At 41.9% G+C, this 13985-nt stretch overlaps 1 protein-coding gene across 1 annotated transcript in view; it reads left to right on the plus strand.

Moving 5' to 3' along the window:
- The window catches only part of gmds (GDP-mannose 4,6-dehydratase), a 157728-nt gene that overhangs the window by 589 nt on the left and 143154 nt on the right, over positions 1-13985 (plus strand). The window contains exons 2-3 of the mRNA XM_070832522.1: positions 12132-12176; positions 13682-13769. Of these exons, the coding sequence (XP_070688623.1) occupies positions 12132-12176; positions 13682-13769 (133 nt within the window). The remainder of the gene's footprint in view (positions 1-12131; positions 12177-13681; positions 13770-13985) is intronic.

Raw genomic sequence — 13985 nt, forward strand, 5'->3', positions numbered from 1 at the left:
GGTGTTTTTCCATATTTTAGCAGCTAAACAGCAGCAAACAGTTGTGCAAGCAGTTGGTCACAAGATATAGGATAAGATAAGATATTCCTTTATTAGTCCCACTATGGGGAAATGTACAATGTCACAGCAGACATGAGGAGATATAAAGATGTGTACAGTTAAGACAGAGGAAGTATAGAAATAGAAACAATAGAATATGAATATAAAGAGAGAGAGAGAAGGGGGAGATATTAGAAAGTATTGCACAGTGAGAGGTGGGGTCTCACTCTCACCTGCACTCCTGCATCTTTACATAAAGGACCACAGTGGAAATAAGTCTTTGCTCATTGTGTTGCTCTTGACATGTTGTGTAGTTGTGTGTGTGTGATTTAGTGCCCCCTTCAATATGGTTTAGATCCTTCACACAATGTTTCTATCACAATTAGGGCTGCAACAACAATTATTTACCTTTTTGATTATTCTGTTTTCTTTATTAATTGTAATTAAAATTACTAGAGCCCACGATCGGCCAAAGTTGTTGCTTTGTCAAAACTACTGATTTCCTGTTTGCTCTATAAAACCGAACAGCAGAACAGCAGAAACAGTATCCCAGAGCCCGAGGCGACCTCATCAGATGTCTTTGTCCGTCCAACAAATGGTCCAAAACCCCCAAATATTCCATTTATTATAATGCTAAACCAGCACATTTCCACATCTGAGAACCTGAAACAACCAGATTTTTGGTTGAAAAGGACTTCTCTGATCAGTGGAATATGATGGTCATGATTTTAAAATATTTGATTAGTTGTGGGATTGTAAAAAAAACTATGCAGCTATTGTCTTTTCCCTTGTTTTTACCGGAGCCTGGTAGTACTCGTCAGGAGCAGTAGCTTGATCCGGGGCATTGATATGAAGTCTGATCTCTGTAAAGATGTGGGCACTCTGATTTTTCATTGCTTAGACTGCCTGAGTCCCTTTTCATCCTGTGATCCTCCTGCGATCAGACATCAGCTTCAAGCAGCCTTATGTACAAGCTGGGTTAGCCTAGCTCTCATCCTGGCTCTCTCTTCGGAAAATTTATAGAATGATAACATGAGCTACTGCAAAAAAACAGATGTGTTTTCCCCTTGTTGAACAGTAAACTAAACTCAAATAAATGCTTGACATTTCTCTCACAAGAAAGGATTTTAAAAATCCAGCTTTATGATAAAAGCTGTATATTCAGTGCGTGAAGGCTTCAGGAAGTCTCTGATCCTCCCTGTCTGCTTCCCTCTTGACCATAAAATTGCAGATAACAACACAATAGATGACTTATCACATGGAGCTGAGTTTGAACACATTAATTCATGGTGCAGTGTGTCAGTAGAGATGCAGGCAGTACAAAGTCCAGCTGATATTGTTGTTAATACTCCCACAGATTTAACAGTTTGTGGACATGATGCAAAGAGGCAGTCAGAACCAGGCTGGGTATCCTTTGGCACTTTTATTGGTACCTGACTGAAAGTTTATTTTGCATCTTTGCATCTTGTTCCGTGAGTGACTTAAACCAGCACATGATGAAAATGTTAGTCTGGTCCCAGCAGTTCAAATGCTCTTTCTAATTTCCACTTAAACCTGCGGTAACTTTTTTTTTTTTTTTTTGGTGTAAACAAGCTGTGAGCACAACACCAATATATTATCACATATTTCGCTGATGTGGTGAAGTTGCTAGTGCATTTCTAATGTTTAATATACAGCAGATATGGAGCGACATTATGTTTGTTACGGAAGGTTCTGTCTTGGGTAGCTGCTGAAACGGACCCTGACAGAAAGCCGTCCACCTCTGAGCCTCTTTCTTTTTCCAGGTTTCTTCCCGTTAAAGGGGAAAGTTTTTCCTGCCACTGTTGCCTGATATAATATCTGATGCTGCTCAAGTGGGGATTCTTGAGTCCGTAATTTTGAATTCCTGAATCCGTAATTAAAGAGTTCGGTCTAGACCCGCTCTTCATGGAAAGCGTCTTGAGATAACACTGTTATGAATTGGCGCTCTATAAATAAAGATTGATTGATTGATAGATGCTCCACTACGCTCACCTGCTACTGTGCAACTGTCTGTCTGCTGTTTGGTGCTGGAAAGATTATGTACGTCGTCGTCGCCGGATATTATGATCAATCACTTTGAAGCAATGAGTTAGAGTTGGTTTGTGTTGGATTAGATGAAGGGCAGAGCGGATGCTGAGGTTCAGAGTCCTGTGCTGATGTTTGGTCTGTGCTGGTTGTTTTTATTTAGTTATTTTTAACACTTTGGTTTGTTTCTTTGGCCAAACAACATGCAGTATCAGATAAAGAGGGATTATCTAATTCTGTATGGGATGTAGGGGAAGGCAGGCACAAGCTGTTTGACCACATTCTGCAGCTGCTGTGGCTGCTGTGCCATTTTTAAGGCGCAGCACATTAAGTGCTCCGTGCACCTGTTTTATTTTAACACCTGATGGATCATGACCCAAATAAACCATGTGAACAATGGGCAGAGAGGAGTGATAGCTTTCCTGAACTGGCCTAACTGGTATTCATGCACAGAGGGAATGATGGTGATGTGATGATCATGTTCAAGGGTGTTTGCTATGAAGTTACTCATATGTCTTTGTCTGCTGTAGTTTCTTTGTCTGGGTTCATTTAGTCAAACACACCTGAGTCCATTCAGTGTTATGGCAAGAGACCACAGAGGATGAAACACTGGGTTTCATTTATACATCACAGGTTGGATTTTATGCATATTTGCCCCATTTTTATTTACTCAAGTTTAAGTTGCACATTTTTATTTCACATTTGATTATTTTATCTTTATGCAGTTATTATTATTATTAATTGGTAATTTTTTCCCAGATGAAGTTTTTGTGAAATTGTTCTAACTTGTGTTTATTGTGACTGCCATCTATGATAATAAAGTTTATCAAGAACTATAAATGTACATGCCCCGCACTTTACATATATTTTATCATAACCCAAAATTGAGGAATCCTTGGTTCATCGTCATCATCGTCAGGTTTCAGCCTTTAAAAGTTCAGTACTGTTCAGTCTGTACTTAGTACACCTGTTTTTATCTTCTTCCTCATCCGGTTTTGTGTTGCTCTGTGGACAGAAGTGCAGTGTGTGTCCAAAATTAATGGTTTTATATGAAAGCAATAGACATAATTTCTTTTATTAAAAGAAAATATCTCAACCCAGCAGTCCCTTAGAGGTTTAAATTAAACCACTCAATCGTTTTTTGTCTCTTAATAACTCATATTTGGGCCTATGTGCCGACAATATGAACTGCGAGACAATTCAAATCTGTAAATCTGTAGATGTTTTTGCTTTTTACACGTTATGTGGCACCTATCCATTGTTTGCATGAGTACCTGGATTTGTCAGGTCTGCAATCCTATATTTTACCTATAAATGTAGTTAAATTACATAAAATGGTCAATATATCAAACAATATTGCCAATAAATGTATCCATATCGACTGTTCTGATTGATTGCATCACTGGACATTCAGTATCAGTATCGCTGCTGTTTTCTGTGGCAGTCATGTTAGTCATGTTCCATTTGGTGGCTCTGAAGCTTCATGTCATGAAAAGCCAGATTACACAGCATCTGATTTTTTTTTTTACAGCATGATTTTTCCTTAAACGAGCGGCAGCAACCTTTCGGTGACAGCTTCATCGATGTTTTTGTGTTGGATTCCTGGAGTTGATTTCCACCGGAGCCGACAAGCAGCAGGGAATAAGCGGAGGAATGGGGAACGCTTCATGGTACGAGGGGAAAGTTGTCAGCTGACCGTGCGCAGAATGCAGCCCTGGAAAGACATCTATCGGAGGTCTTGGAAAGTAATTTTCAGCCTCTCGCATTCCTTTGTCACATAGCACTTTCCAAAGCTCCTTCTCCCCTCACCGTCTGTAACAGAAAATAAAGAATAATAGCGTTAATTCATTTTTATTCTGCCGGTCATGGAGATCCTGCTGAATACTGAGAGCCCGTGCAGGAGGCAAGCAGCAAGCATCTGGATAGACCATCTCAGAAGTCACTAGCCGGGGTGTCAGGGTCACAGTGATGCCATAAATTGCCTGGCTAACTACTGTTCATAAATTTCAGGGCAGCATGCTGCTCAGTCTGAATGTCTTTGACTGCTGTCTCAGTGTGAAGTATTGGGGCGAGAGGGTGTGAGTTATGGGAGACCACCTGAGTGCCAAGGCAGAGCCGCAGAGCCAGGCAGGGGCTCTGGCTGATAGTGCTGTTTTACGAGCCGGGGTTACGAAGAGGACAGGTTCGGCCTCGCTCGACAGTAAAACTTTATTTTGGCTTTGAGATTCACACTTCTTTCCTCGGCTCCTCGGGTTGGGAAAACAACGTAGCGCTGCGATACGACCCCTCGAGCTCTTTGATGCTCATCCTACAAGCCTCTTTTCTTCATCCTTCCTTGGCGTTTGATACACTTCTCTCATTCCGCCCTCTCCTCCTTCCACTGTTAGCAGCACAGGATCTGAGCCAGTGCCAGCAATAATAATCATAAAGCTAAGAATCCATGCGCACGTCTCCTCTGTCGCTCATAACGGCTGCTGATGGCTCCTTCAAGGCTGATTCCTCCTCTGAATGAAGTCTGCTAACTTGCAGTTCGACAGGAAGAGACGCGCTTTGAGCTGCAGTTTGTGGTTAAAAAGCTGAATTAACTTTAACAGGTGGACTGCAGGCCTTTCAGTGATGCACCACATCCTCCTACATCATTTTATGTAGCTGAAGAGGCCTTTAGAAGAAACTGACATACTTTTCCTTCATTGCTATAAGAATATAAATCCCACACAGGACGTGTTTTCAGTGTTGCTGAGTTATGTAGACATAGAACATTAAATAAAGCACGAAAAGAGCATAAAGTGTAAGTGTTTTTAATTTGTAAAGCATGAATACATAGATGTGTGCCATCGTTCAAATTATTATCAGACCGTTATAAACTCACAAAACACTGAACTGTCTGCGACTGAACAGTTCGAGGACTTAAAATGTCTCCATGGTGCCAGAACAGAGCTGGACTATGAATCTTTTACTGCCCTAAATAGACTCTTGTCAGTCTCACTGCAGTTATGAGTAGATTAATTGTCCAGATGTCATCAAAAATGTTTTATAATTAAACTGAGGACAGCTGCAACAACCAATAACATTTAGCCTGAAGTTTAGCCAACCTCTCTTTAGCCCAGAGTCCGGCGCAGACATGCAGAATCTGAATGTGAGGCCGTACTTTGAAGGAAATGTCTTTGATTGCAGCAGGTGGAGGATTATGGGCCTCGTTTGAATAGTGAAGGAGGCGCAAACGGAGCAAAAAGGAGCAAAAGCCCTTTCATTTTACCCACCGGTGATGCTCTTTTGGGTACTAGCATCCTCCCAGTTGTATAGCGGCCATACTGTTCATACATCCACTGAACTACTAGTCGCTTAAACCACTTGTCAGGTCACGTAGTCAAACCATATGTTTCTTTAGTCGCTCCCGTTGATCTCACATCTCTTCAGGGCGTCTGATTACTGAATCATATTGGTAACCAGGAAGCTGTGTTCATTTATTTAAGCGACACACACGAGTTGCACCTAAAGCAGGCGGCGTAGATCCAGGCTGCCCTTCACACAGCTCACCAAATGTTCCTACTTACTGCTGCGTGTGTGTGTTTATGTGTTTGCATGTGCTTGTGGGTGTTGTGGTCTGTGATTACAGCTTCATTAAACTATATCAGGCCTAACTGCAGACCAGTGGCTCGCTTGGCAGCTTCTCCTTGTGGTCTAATGAAAGCACATTAGAGTGATTCATTTGTAGCTTCTACACAATGAGGAAGAAATGCACACATGGCCATGAACCCTGTGCTCTGTGCATGAGGCCTTCAGACACGCAGACTTTGTATTCTTTGCCTGAATGTTAGGCAGGTAATCAAACCCTGTGTAGGTATCAGAGCGGCCTCATTAATACTATTGGTTCAGGCCCTGATAGTTCACTATTACACCAGCAGGGGGGGGTAAACTCATAGTTCTGGGGTTTCCTTTTCTCTACTCTTTGGCTGGAGGGGTCACAGTAGCTGTTTCCTCACACTGTTCAGTATGTTCAAATGTAAAGAATACTTTGATTCTAACTTTTCTAATGTGAATATGTGGCGTTTTTTTTTGTCTTCAGTGATGGTGAACTGAATTTCTTTGTTTTTTTTTTCAATGTTTGTTGAACAAAACAAGCGATTTGAGTAAGTGAACTTGTGGTGTAGGAAATAATAATGATAATTCTTCCCTAGTATTTGACATTTCAAAGATCACATTCTTGATTAATAAAATAACGGGCAGATATAAAAATAATTAGTCCGTTGCAGCCGTGCACATAACGTGGATTCATTCTTTCTATCCAGGAGAAAGTGGCCCCTTTATGACACCTGAGGAGGAAGTGTGTCACTAAAAACTGTTGCAATACTTGAAGAATTAGCAGGCGTCAGCTGCCTCTCCTCCATCTTTGATGTCCGTAATATTGTTTGAAACATTCCCCCCCGGACACATTGTTTTTTTCCACTACTTAAATTTTTTTGTTTCCTTTTATTGTCATAAGGTCCCTGATGAGGGTTTTATATTGTCAGAACGGTCTGACAGCGCGTCTCACTTTTTTTAAGAAGGAAAAGGAGTTTATCTTTTCACGCCACCTGAAGGAGACGTCTGCCAACCTGTCTGTGGCATTTATTAGCCTTTTGTTTGCCTGGCTGCTCAACCTCAATACTATTAATATTACTATGTAATATTAAACCCTGTTCAGTAACAACACTTGGCGTCAGAGCTTGTTGACTTTGAACAGATACTCACAGATTTAACTCATAACTTTATGTCAGCAAAGCTCATGTGTGGCTGCTCCTGGGTAGAAAATGAAGATACGGTCATTAAAGAGTGCTGCTGTTGTGTTGTTCTCAAACTCAGGTTTTGTATTACGCAGCTCGTGTCTCAGGTGTTTGTAGTGCAGAAACATCACACCACTGGACGAAATGTTCTTAAGGTGAAAGAACAAAAGACACACACACACACACACACACACAGAGAGCAGTGCCACCTTCTGATACTGATGGGCATCCTTCCTCCTGATGAAACCACACGATGATGATGTGATAATGATGATGATGATGATGGGAATGCTGATTGGAGCTAATGACAGCACTCAGAGGGCACTTCTGATGAGCGAACATTGTTGACATTTTTCAGACACATGGACTGATTTAGGCTTTAGCTTTATGCTTTTTTTTCTCCTCTCTGTGTTTTCAGCCTCTCCTGATCCTCTGTTTACCTTTTTCTTTAATTCTATTTATTTTGTCCTTCTTAAGCTTCGTTATCGCTTGTTTAATGTTATGTTGCTCGTAGAAATTGGTTTAGAAATGGGATTTCAAAAGCTTTTTTTCCAGAAAAGAGTGCAGAACATACAGAGAATTGTGAAACAAACATTTAAAAGGCTTCATGTTTTAGTTCTTAAAATGTCTAAGATTTAGTTTTTAGAATAATTTAACACAGTTTTTGTTACTATAGAGTTAAGCGTATTTCTATTTGATTTCTATTGTGTTGTCTTTGACACATGCTTATCTATGCACTCATTATAAAGGACTAGAGATGTTAGATTCCTTAAACATGAAAATCAATGAACAATACTACGTTCATTCCACTCCCCCTGCAGACAATCCTCGATATTCACAGGAGGGATTCTCTTGCCAGCACTAGTATTCAAAAAATTGTCTTATACTCTACTTCAATTAATTTTCACCCTCCTTCTGCAGAACCGGCTCCTTGGCCTGGACTCAGTGTAGCTACAGTGTAAAGTAGAGAGATCATATTGTGTCAAAGGCCAAAATGAGTCTATGAGGAGTTTGTGGTGTGACATCGACCTGGCAGGTGACCACGTAGTTGTGTGTATGTGTGTGTTTGTGTGTGTGTGTCCAACTCCCTGCTGCCACCAAGCAGCCCAGCTCCCCATAACAGGAAACAGCGAGGTGAGGCCAGGGTTTATGGTCTAATACGGCCTCAAAGGAGCCTCTTGTTTTGAAACAGAGCTGCAGCTCTTCAGGCTTGTTTTCCATATTGGTCTGGCATGGAACGCTTTGACCCTGGCACAGGGGCAGGAAAACATGACACCGGCCTGAGCTTTGAACACCGTGGGGACAGACGAGGGGCTGCCAGCGCCCGTGCCCATCTCCCCTTCTGGGTTAGGCAGAAACAGGTTGGGCATCAGCGCCAACTGACCGCACAGCCTGAGTGCTCAACCTGCAGAGCTGAAAAGCATTTAGAGTAGTTCAAACGCATACATTCTTCTTTATAATACAATTGATTCTCATGTAGAGGAATGTACCAGTAGTTTAGCATTTTAAGCTCATCCGACCTTTGTTTCAGGACAAGAACACTATGTGTGTGTGTGTAAAGCTTTTATTCAAGAGGATTAAAAATAAGATATAAACAGCCAAATGTTTTGGCATGAGGCATATCAATGTAATCAATGTAATCAAGAAAATACCTGCTGAGATGTAAGTCAACAGACGGTAGCCACATTAGCCCATGCAAACATAAACATGCATCACTATTTGAAAAAAGTTCATTCTCAAACTTGAACAGTTTTTGGGAAAAATATATGAATTCCTACTCAGTCTGTATCAGTGGGTGAGGTGTTCATGGAGAATGAAAAGATATTTTTACGCCTCACAGATGTAAATACTAAAACAACTACTTTTATTTCAGTGTAACTGTTATTTTATATTCGGACACTTTATTCTTGCTATTTTTAACACGTGCGTTTTTTCACTCTGACGATCAAAACATCTGTTGGGAACTCCATCTGCCGATGATGAAGACTGTGAGAAGTAGCTGATAGCTCAGGAACATACACTGCTCACAAAAAGTTAGGGATATTCGGCTTTCAGGTGAAATTTCAGGATGAACCACCACCAATACATCTCCTGCTTCAGTTAGAATTGGTATTTAAACAGTCCTCCTCATCCTGCTGTTCACATTCTGACATCATGAGACCAAGACGACACCTAACAGTTGATCAGCAGCACCTCAACACTGGAGGCTTCAAACAGGAAGTCCTCAGACGGAGGTGTTCACTGAGCTTAGAGGGTCACAGAGTGTCATCAGGAGGTTGGAACAGTGATACAGAGACTGGAAGAGTCACAGAAAGGAGAGGAGTGGACGTCCTTTGGCCACGTCCCAATTTATTGAGACACTGAACATGTTTTGTTGTGGTTTACCTACCACTGTTGGTAGATTTTCTTTCAATAAATTGTTTAAGATGAAGAAACTACCAGTGCATGCTGATACTTAAATGTCCTACTTTCATGATATAATATCACTGTAGCATTCACTTTTTACATTTTCCATATATTTCACCTGAAAGTCGAATATCCCTAACTTTTTGTGAACACAGAGATAAGTGTATTTTATCAAATCGACATACTTAGATGACGGATTAATATCCCACATTAAACATTCTAAACCACGTTTCCATCAACTGCACCGTCGTTGTTTTCCATTCATTTCCAAACAGTATGAAAATGAACCTAAAGCTATATTTTTGTCACATGATCATGCAGTGCATTTTAAATCACCCCCCCTTTTTAAAAATTGACCTCAAAATGTGCAAATGTTTTGCTTGTAGAAAAATGAAAGGAGTTGTATTTGCTGTTATTTCTTCAAATTTAGAATCATATTCATAGTGGAAGAAATGGAGAACAAAGGCATGATTTGGATTTTGGACCTAAAATGTGCCAGATTCCACCAGAAGACTCCCACATAAGAGAGCCAACAAATCCTCATCCTCGTAATCCATAGATCTCACTTACTTTTTATTTCAGACGGGAGCCAAAGTACCAACTTTGCAAATGTTTACAGTTAACAGCCACCATAAAAAATGAGCATGTAGATAAGATGTAAAGTTTCCTTTGACTGTGTGGCGCATTTACTTCCTGGTTCTGTCTCATCAACACTGTGTCCAGTAGCAGGGGAAACTGGTTTCACCCAACACCCCTAGTGGCCATTAACCAGCTAATACAGCTTTAATGAAACACACTGACTCCAGTATCATATCCTGTTTTTGGGACGTTTACATGGAACCTGGTTGTTCATATCCCTACTTGATTCCAACAGTATCTTGATTCCTGATTGTCTGCCTGCAGGTGTCCTGATCTCTCACCATCTCAGTCAGATTGTCCCACCAAAATAATCAGAAACCAGGATCCTGGTTTCTATATTAGTACTCCAGGAAGCATATCACCTTTACCAGGATTTGAAACCAGGATTTGATGTTTATATTTGCCACAGGTAACTGGGATGCTCTAAAATCCCGATCCTCACCAGGATACTAGTGCGTAGCTAAACGTACACTCTCCTTAAACACTCTCCTTAAACAGCTACCAGCGTTTTTTCAGCCTGTAGTTGTCAGTGAGGGAGCGTAAAGCTTCACTGGGCGAATCTCTTCTTTTTGCTCCACGTCAGACTTGGCCCACCTGTACAGTCTCACCAGGAGCAGGTCCAAATCCAGCATAAAACACGATCATCCTGCCCGGTGCTGAGTGCAGGTTCTGGGGCGTCCCCCGTCCTCCAGCCTCTCTAAACCCTTCCCTGCCCCCTGCCCTCCACCTCCACTGTTACCCTGAGACCTGGAGAGGACGCGTGGGGCTGGCAGGCTGGCAGAGCGAGAGTGTGTGTGTGTGTGTGTGTGTGTGTGCGCACATATGTGAGGGGGATTGAGGGATGAATGCCATGACTAGTTCGGAATGTTCCAGAGTTTTCCAGAATGTGCGGTCGGAAAGTCTGAGCAGGGAAAAAAGACGAGGAGTAACATGGGTGAGGGGAACAAGACCTTATTGACAGGGCTCGCTCTCACACACCAGCACACACACACACACACACACATACACACACACACACACACGTTGGCCCAATGTCTGCCCAAAGCCCCTGATTCATGTGGATGTTACAGCTAATGATCCCAAGACTCATTATTTAACTGTAGTGTGGAGGCTTCAGGAGGGTTAAAAGACCACTTATGTCCATTAACAAGTCACAGAGTTAACAATGTACAGGTTTGCTTTCCAACAAGTCACTGCACCAGCCAGGTTCACCCAGATGAATGGTATTGAAAGACCACTTAGAGGTGGTTAGCCTTTAAAACAACCGATGTGATGCTACATTTGGACATCTGTTGGCCTAATCGTGAATAAAATGATAAGAACGAGTCATTTTAGTTAACTATTCAACAGAAAACTGCTTCATTGACGAGCCCTTTTGTCCACAGCTTGAAACAAGCACACTGATCTTTACCCGTTGTTGCTTTAACATTGTTTCAGATTCTCCCATTGTGTATTTGTAAGATCTAATAATGATCCTGTTTGCTGAAGACGTCTAACACGTCTAATACATAAACAGCAGAAGTATTAGCCAGTGTGTACTTCTTCAAGTCAGAGGAACAAGGTGTAACCCGTCTCAGGCATATGGGAGGGGGTGGGAACTCATTAACATTAATAGGAACATGAATATTTTTTATGGGCTGTAGCTGTAGTGTTGACCTGATAGTACAGAAATAATGCTTTCCTTTGTCACAGGCTGCATCAGAATATATACAGATCTTTAAATGTCTCCTCATGTACACAAGAAGATTATGAATCTGACCCTTTATTATTTGATGTCGACACACCTGTGACCATCAGATATCTTACATGATCAATTAATCACACCGTCAAATATATGCGTGTGTGTGTGTGTGAGGTATATTTAGCAGATATTTTCTTTTAATTGTGTTGATCTTATTGGAGGCCCTGGTGTCCCGCTGTTCTGTTATATCATTTTACTATTAGATGGTGGTTATTACATCAGCATTTCTCATAGTCCCGCCTGTTTGTGCATCGATCATTGGTTGCACCACACAATGGAGCCTCAGTTTTGGTTCTTGGCTTCTAGGAAAGACTTATTGTGCGTGTGACTCATTTCACACTTGGTTTCTTGAGTTTGTGTTGCCCAAATGTGGCCGGCGAATGTTTATAATGTTTTGGTGGTGTTGCTGTGATTCAGTCAGTTCTAATCAACATGTCTGAGCTCGGAGCCCTTTTGTGCTTTCTTAAAGGGTAACGTGTTGTCGTCTGTCTTTGCAGGATGGTTCCTACCTGGCCGAGTTCCTGCTCGCCAAAGGCTACGAGGTAAGAGAGAAATCCAGACTTAACTGCACCAAGAATTTGTCCTTTGAAAACTCAGACGCACGCATACACAGAAATGAATGCAGACACTCGTGAATGCCAACGAACACAGACACACACAGAGACATTCCCCCGATAAGCCGCATCCAGCCACAGCAGTGTGTGGGAGCTCCTGAGGGATCGTGACGTAACGTGACAGGCAACTTCCTACACGGACTGACTCTCACCTCGCCCCGATAACACCCTTTGTGTTGCTTTGAGGCCGCTCACCCCTCGGCTTTTACCCCTGGGTCAAACCATTAACAGGGAAATGGTTGTTATTATATGGTCATACGAGCGAGGTCAGTAGCTTTCACCTGCTGCACAGTGTGTTTTCAGGAGCACAAAAAATCAACAACCTTTGGATGGATGCAGAGGTTAACAAGCTGTTTCTGACCGACTGAGGCTACGTAAGGCTTCAGCGTTGGTTTCACACCCTTAGAAAAGTTATTATACACTCGACACACTTGCACTAACGTAAACGTCGCACCAGTGCTCATTGTGTTTTCCTGACGGTAGCTGCATGACTTCATTTCCTTTGTGACACACCTCCATCACGGCCTGGCCTGCTTGGTCAGCTTCGCCATCTGCTGCTCTGCCTCAGCGACAGCAGGGAGGAAGTGGACTGGGTCCGGGCTAGGGGTGCTTTGTGTGTATGGAGGGGGTTGGATGGGGGGGGGGCTTGCATTTAAAGAGGAGCACACAGGCAGGCAGGAAGTGCACAGTGAATAAAGGAAGTGAGGTCGGGGCACAGTGTTCTCCCACTAATGGACTCCCCTTGGATCAGGTTCTGTTATCTTCCCTGAGCAGAGCTTCCTCACACATCCCCTTCAGAACATGGAGTACAGATCACAGATCACTGGCAGTAATAAAAACACAGCGAGCTGCTGCCACGAGACGTGATATTGATATATTAGCTTTTGCAATACAAAATACTGTACTGATCCAAAGGTCTATCAAAGAAACACAGTAAATCAAAGAAGGCCGCTATATCATATTTCACTTTGCATAATTGTTCATCTAAATGCAGAGATAATGTGTTCATTTCATTACATTTATAAAAACCAAACATTTTATCACCAAATTGACCAAATTTCAGTTTGAAACAACAACTTTTAACTGTGGTTAAAACTGATCCCATCTGATCAGTGGCTGATTTGTTATCCAATCGCTTCTCCAGTCCATATGTGTAAATGTGGGGGTCACTCAGCTGTCTCTTGCTGCTCCTTCACAGTAAAAGCTACAATCAGAAGTGTTTCTCCAGTGGTTATTGTGTTAACTGTGAAGGAGCTGCACAACGTTTGCATTAACGACATGAAAGTGGTGCACGAGGTTAACGAGGCACAATCATGTTTGGAATAATGTTCAAACTGAGACAGTCTAGATTATTATTGTTAAATTAAAGATATTATCAAGCCTGGTGTGAATAAATCTTCTGTGTCCATTTCTTCTGCCTCCTTTTCTCACAGGTTCATGGTATTTTGCGTCGCTCCAGCTCCTTCAACACAGGTCGCATTGAGCATCTTTACCAGAACCCACAGACACACACCGAGGGCAGTAAGTATTCAGTCTACAGATCCACAAATCCTTTTAGATAGTATCAATCACCTTACAAATATTCATTCAAAATAGTTTTGTTGTTTGTGAAATCTTGAATAGAAATGCAGTCTTCCACGTGCGTGTACAGTTTTGTCATGTGTCTTTGTCTTTTCTAACTAAGTCAGAAATGTTCTAACTAAGGATACAAAGTACAGTTCGTCCTCCAAATACAGC

Source organism: Pempheris klunzingeri, chromosome 6 (assembly GCF_042242105.1).
Source record: "Pempheris klunzingeri isolate RE-2024b chromosome 6, fPemKlu1.hap1, whole genome shotgun sequence".
NCBI lineage: Eukaryota > Metazoa > Chordata > Actinopteri > Acropomatiformes > Pempheridae > Pempheris > Pempheris klunzingeri.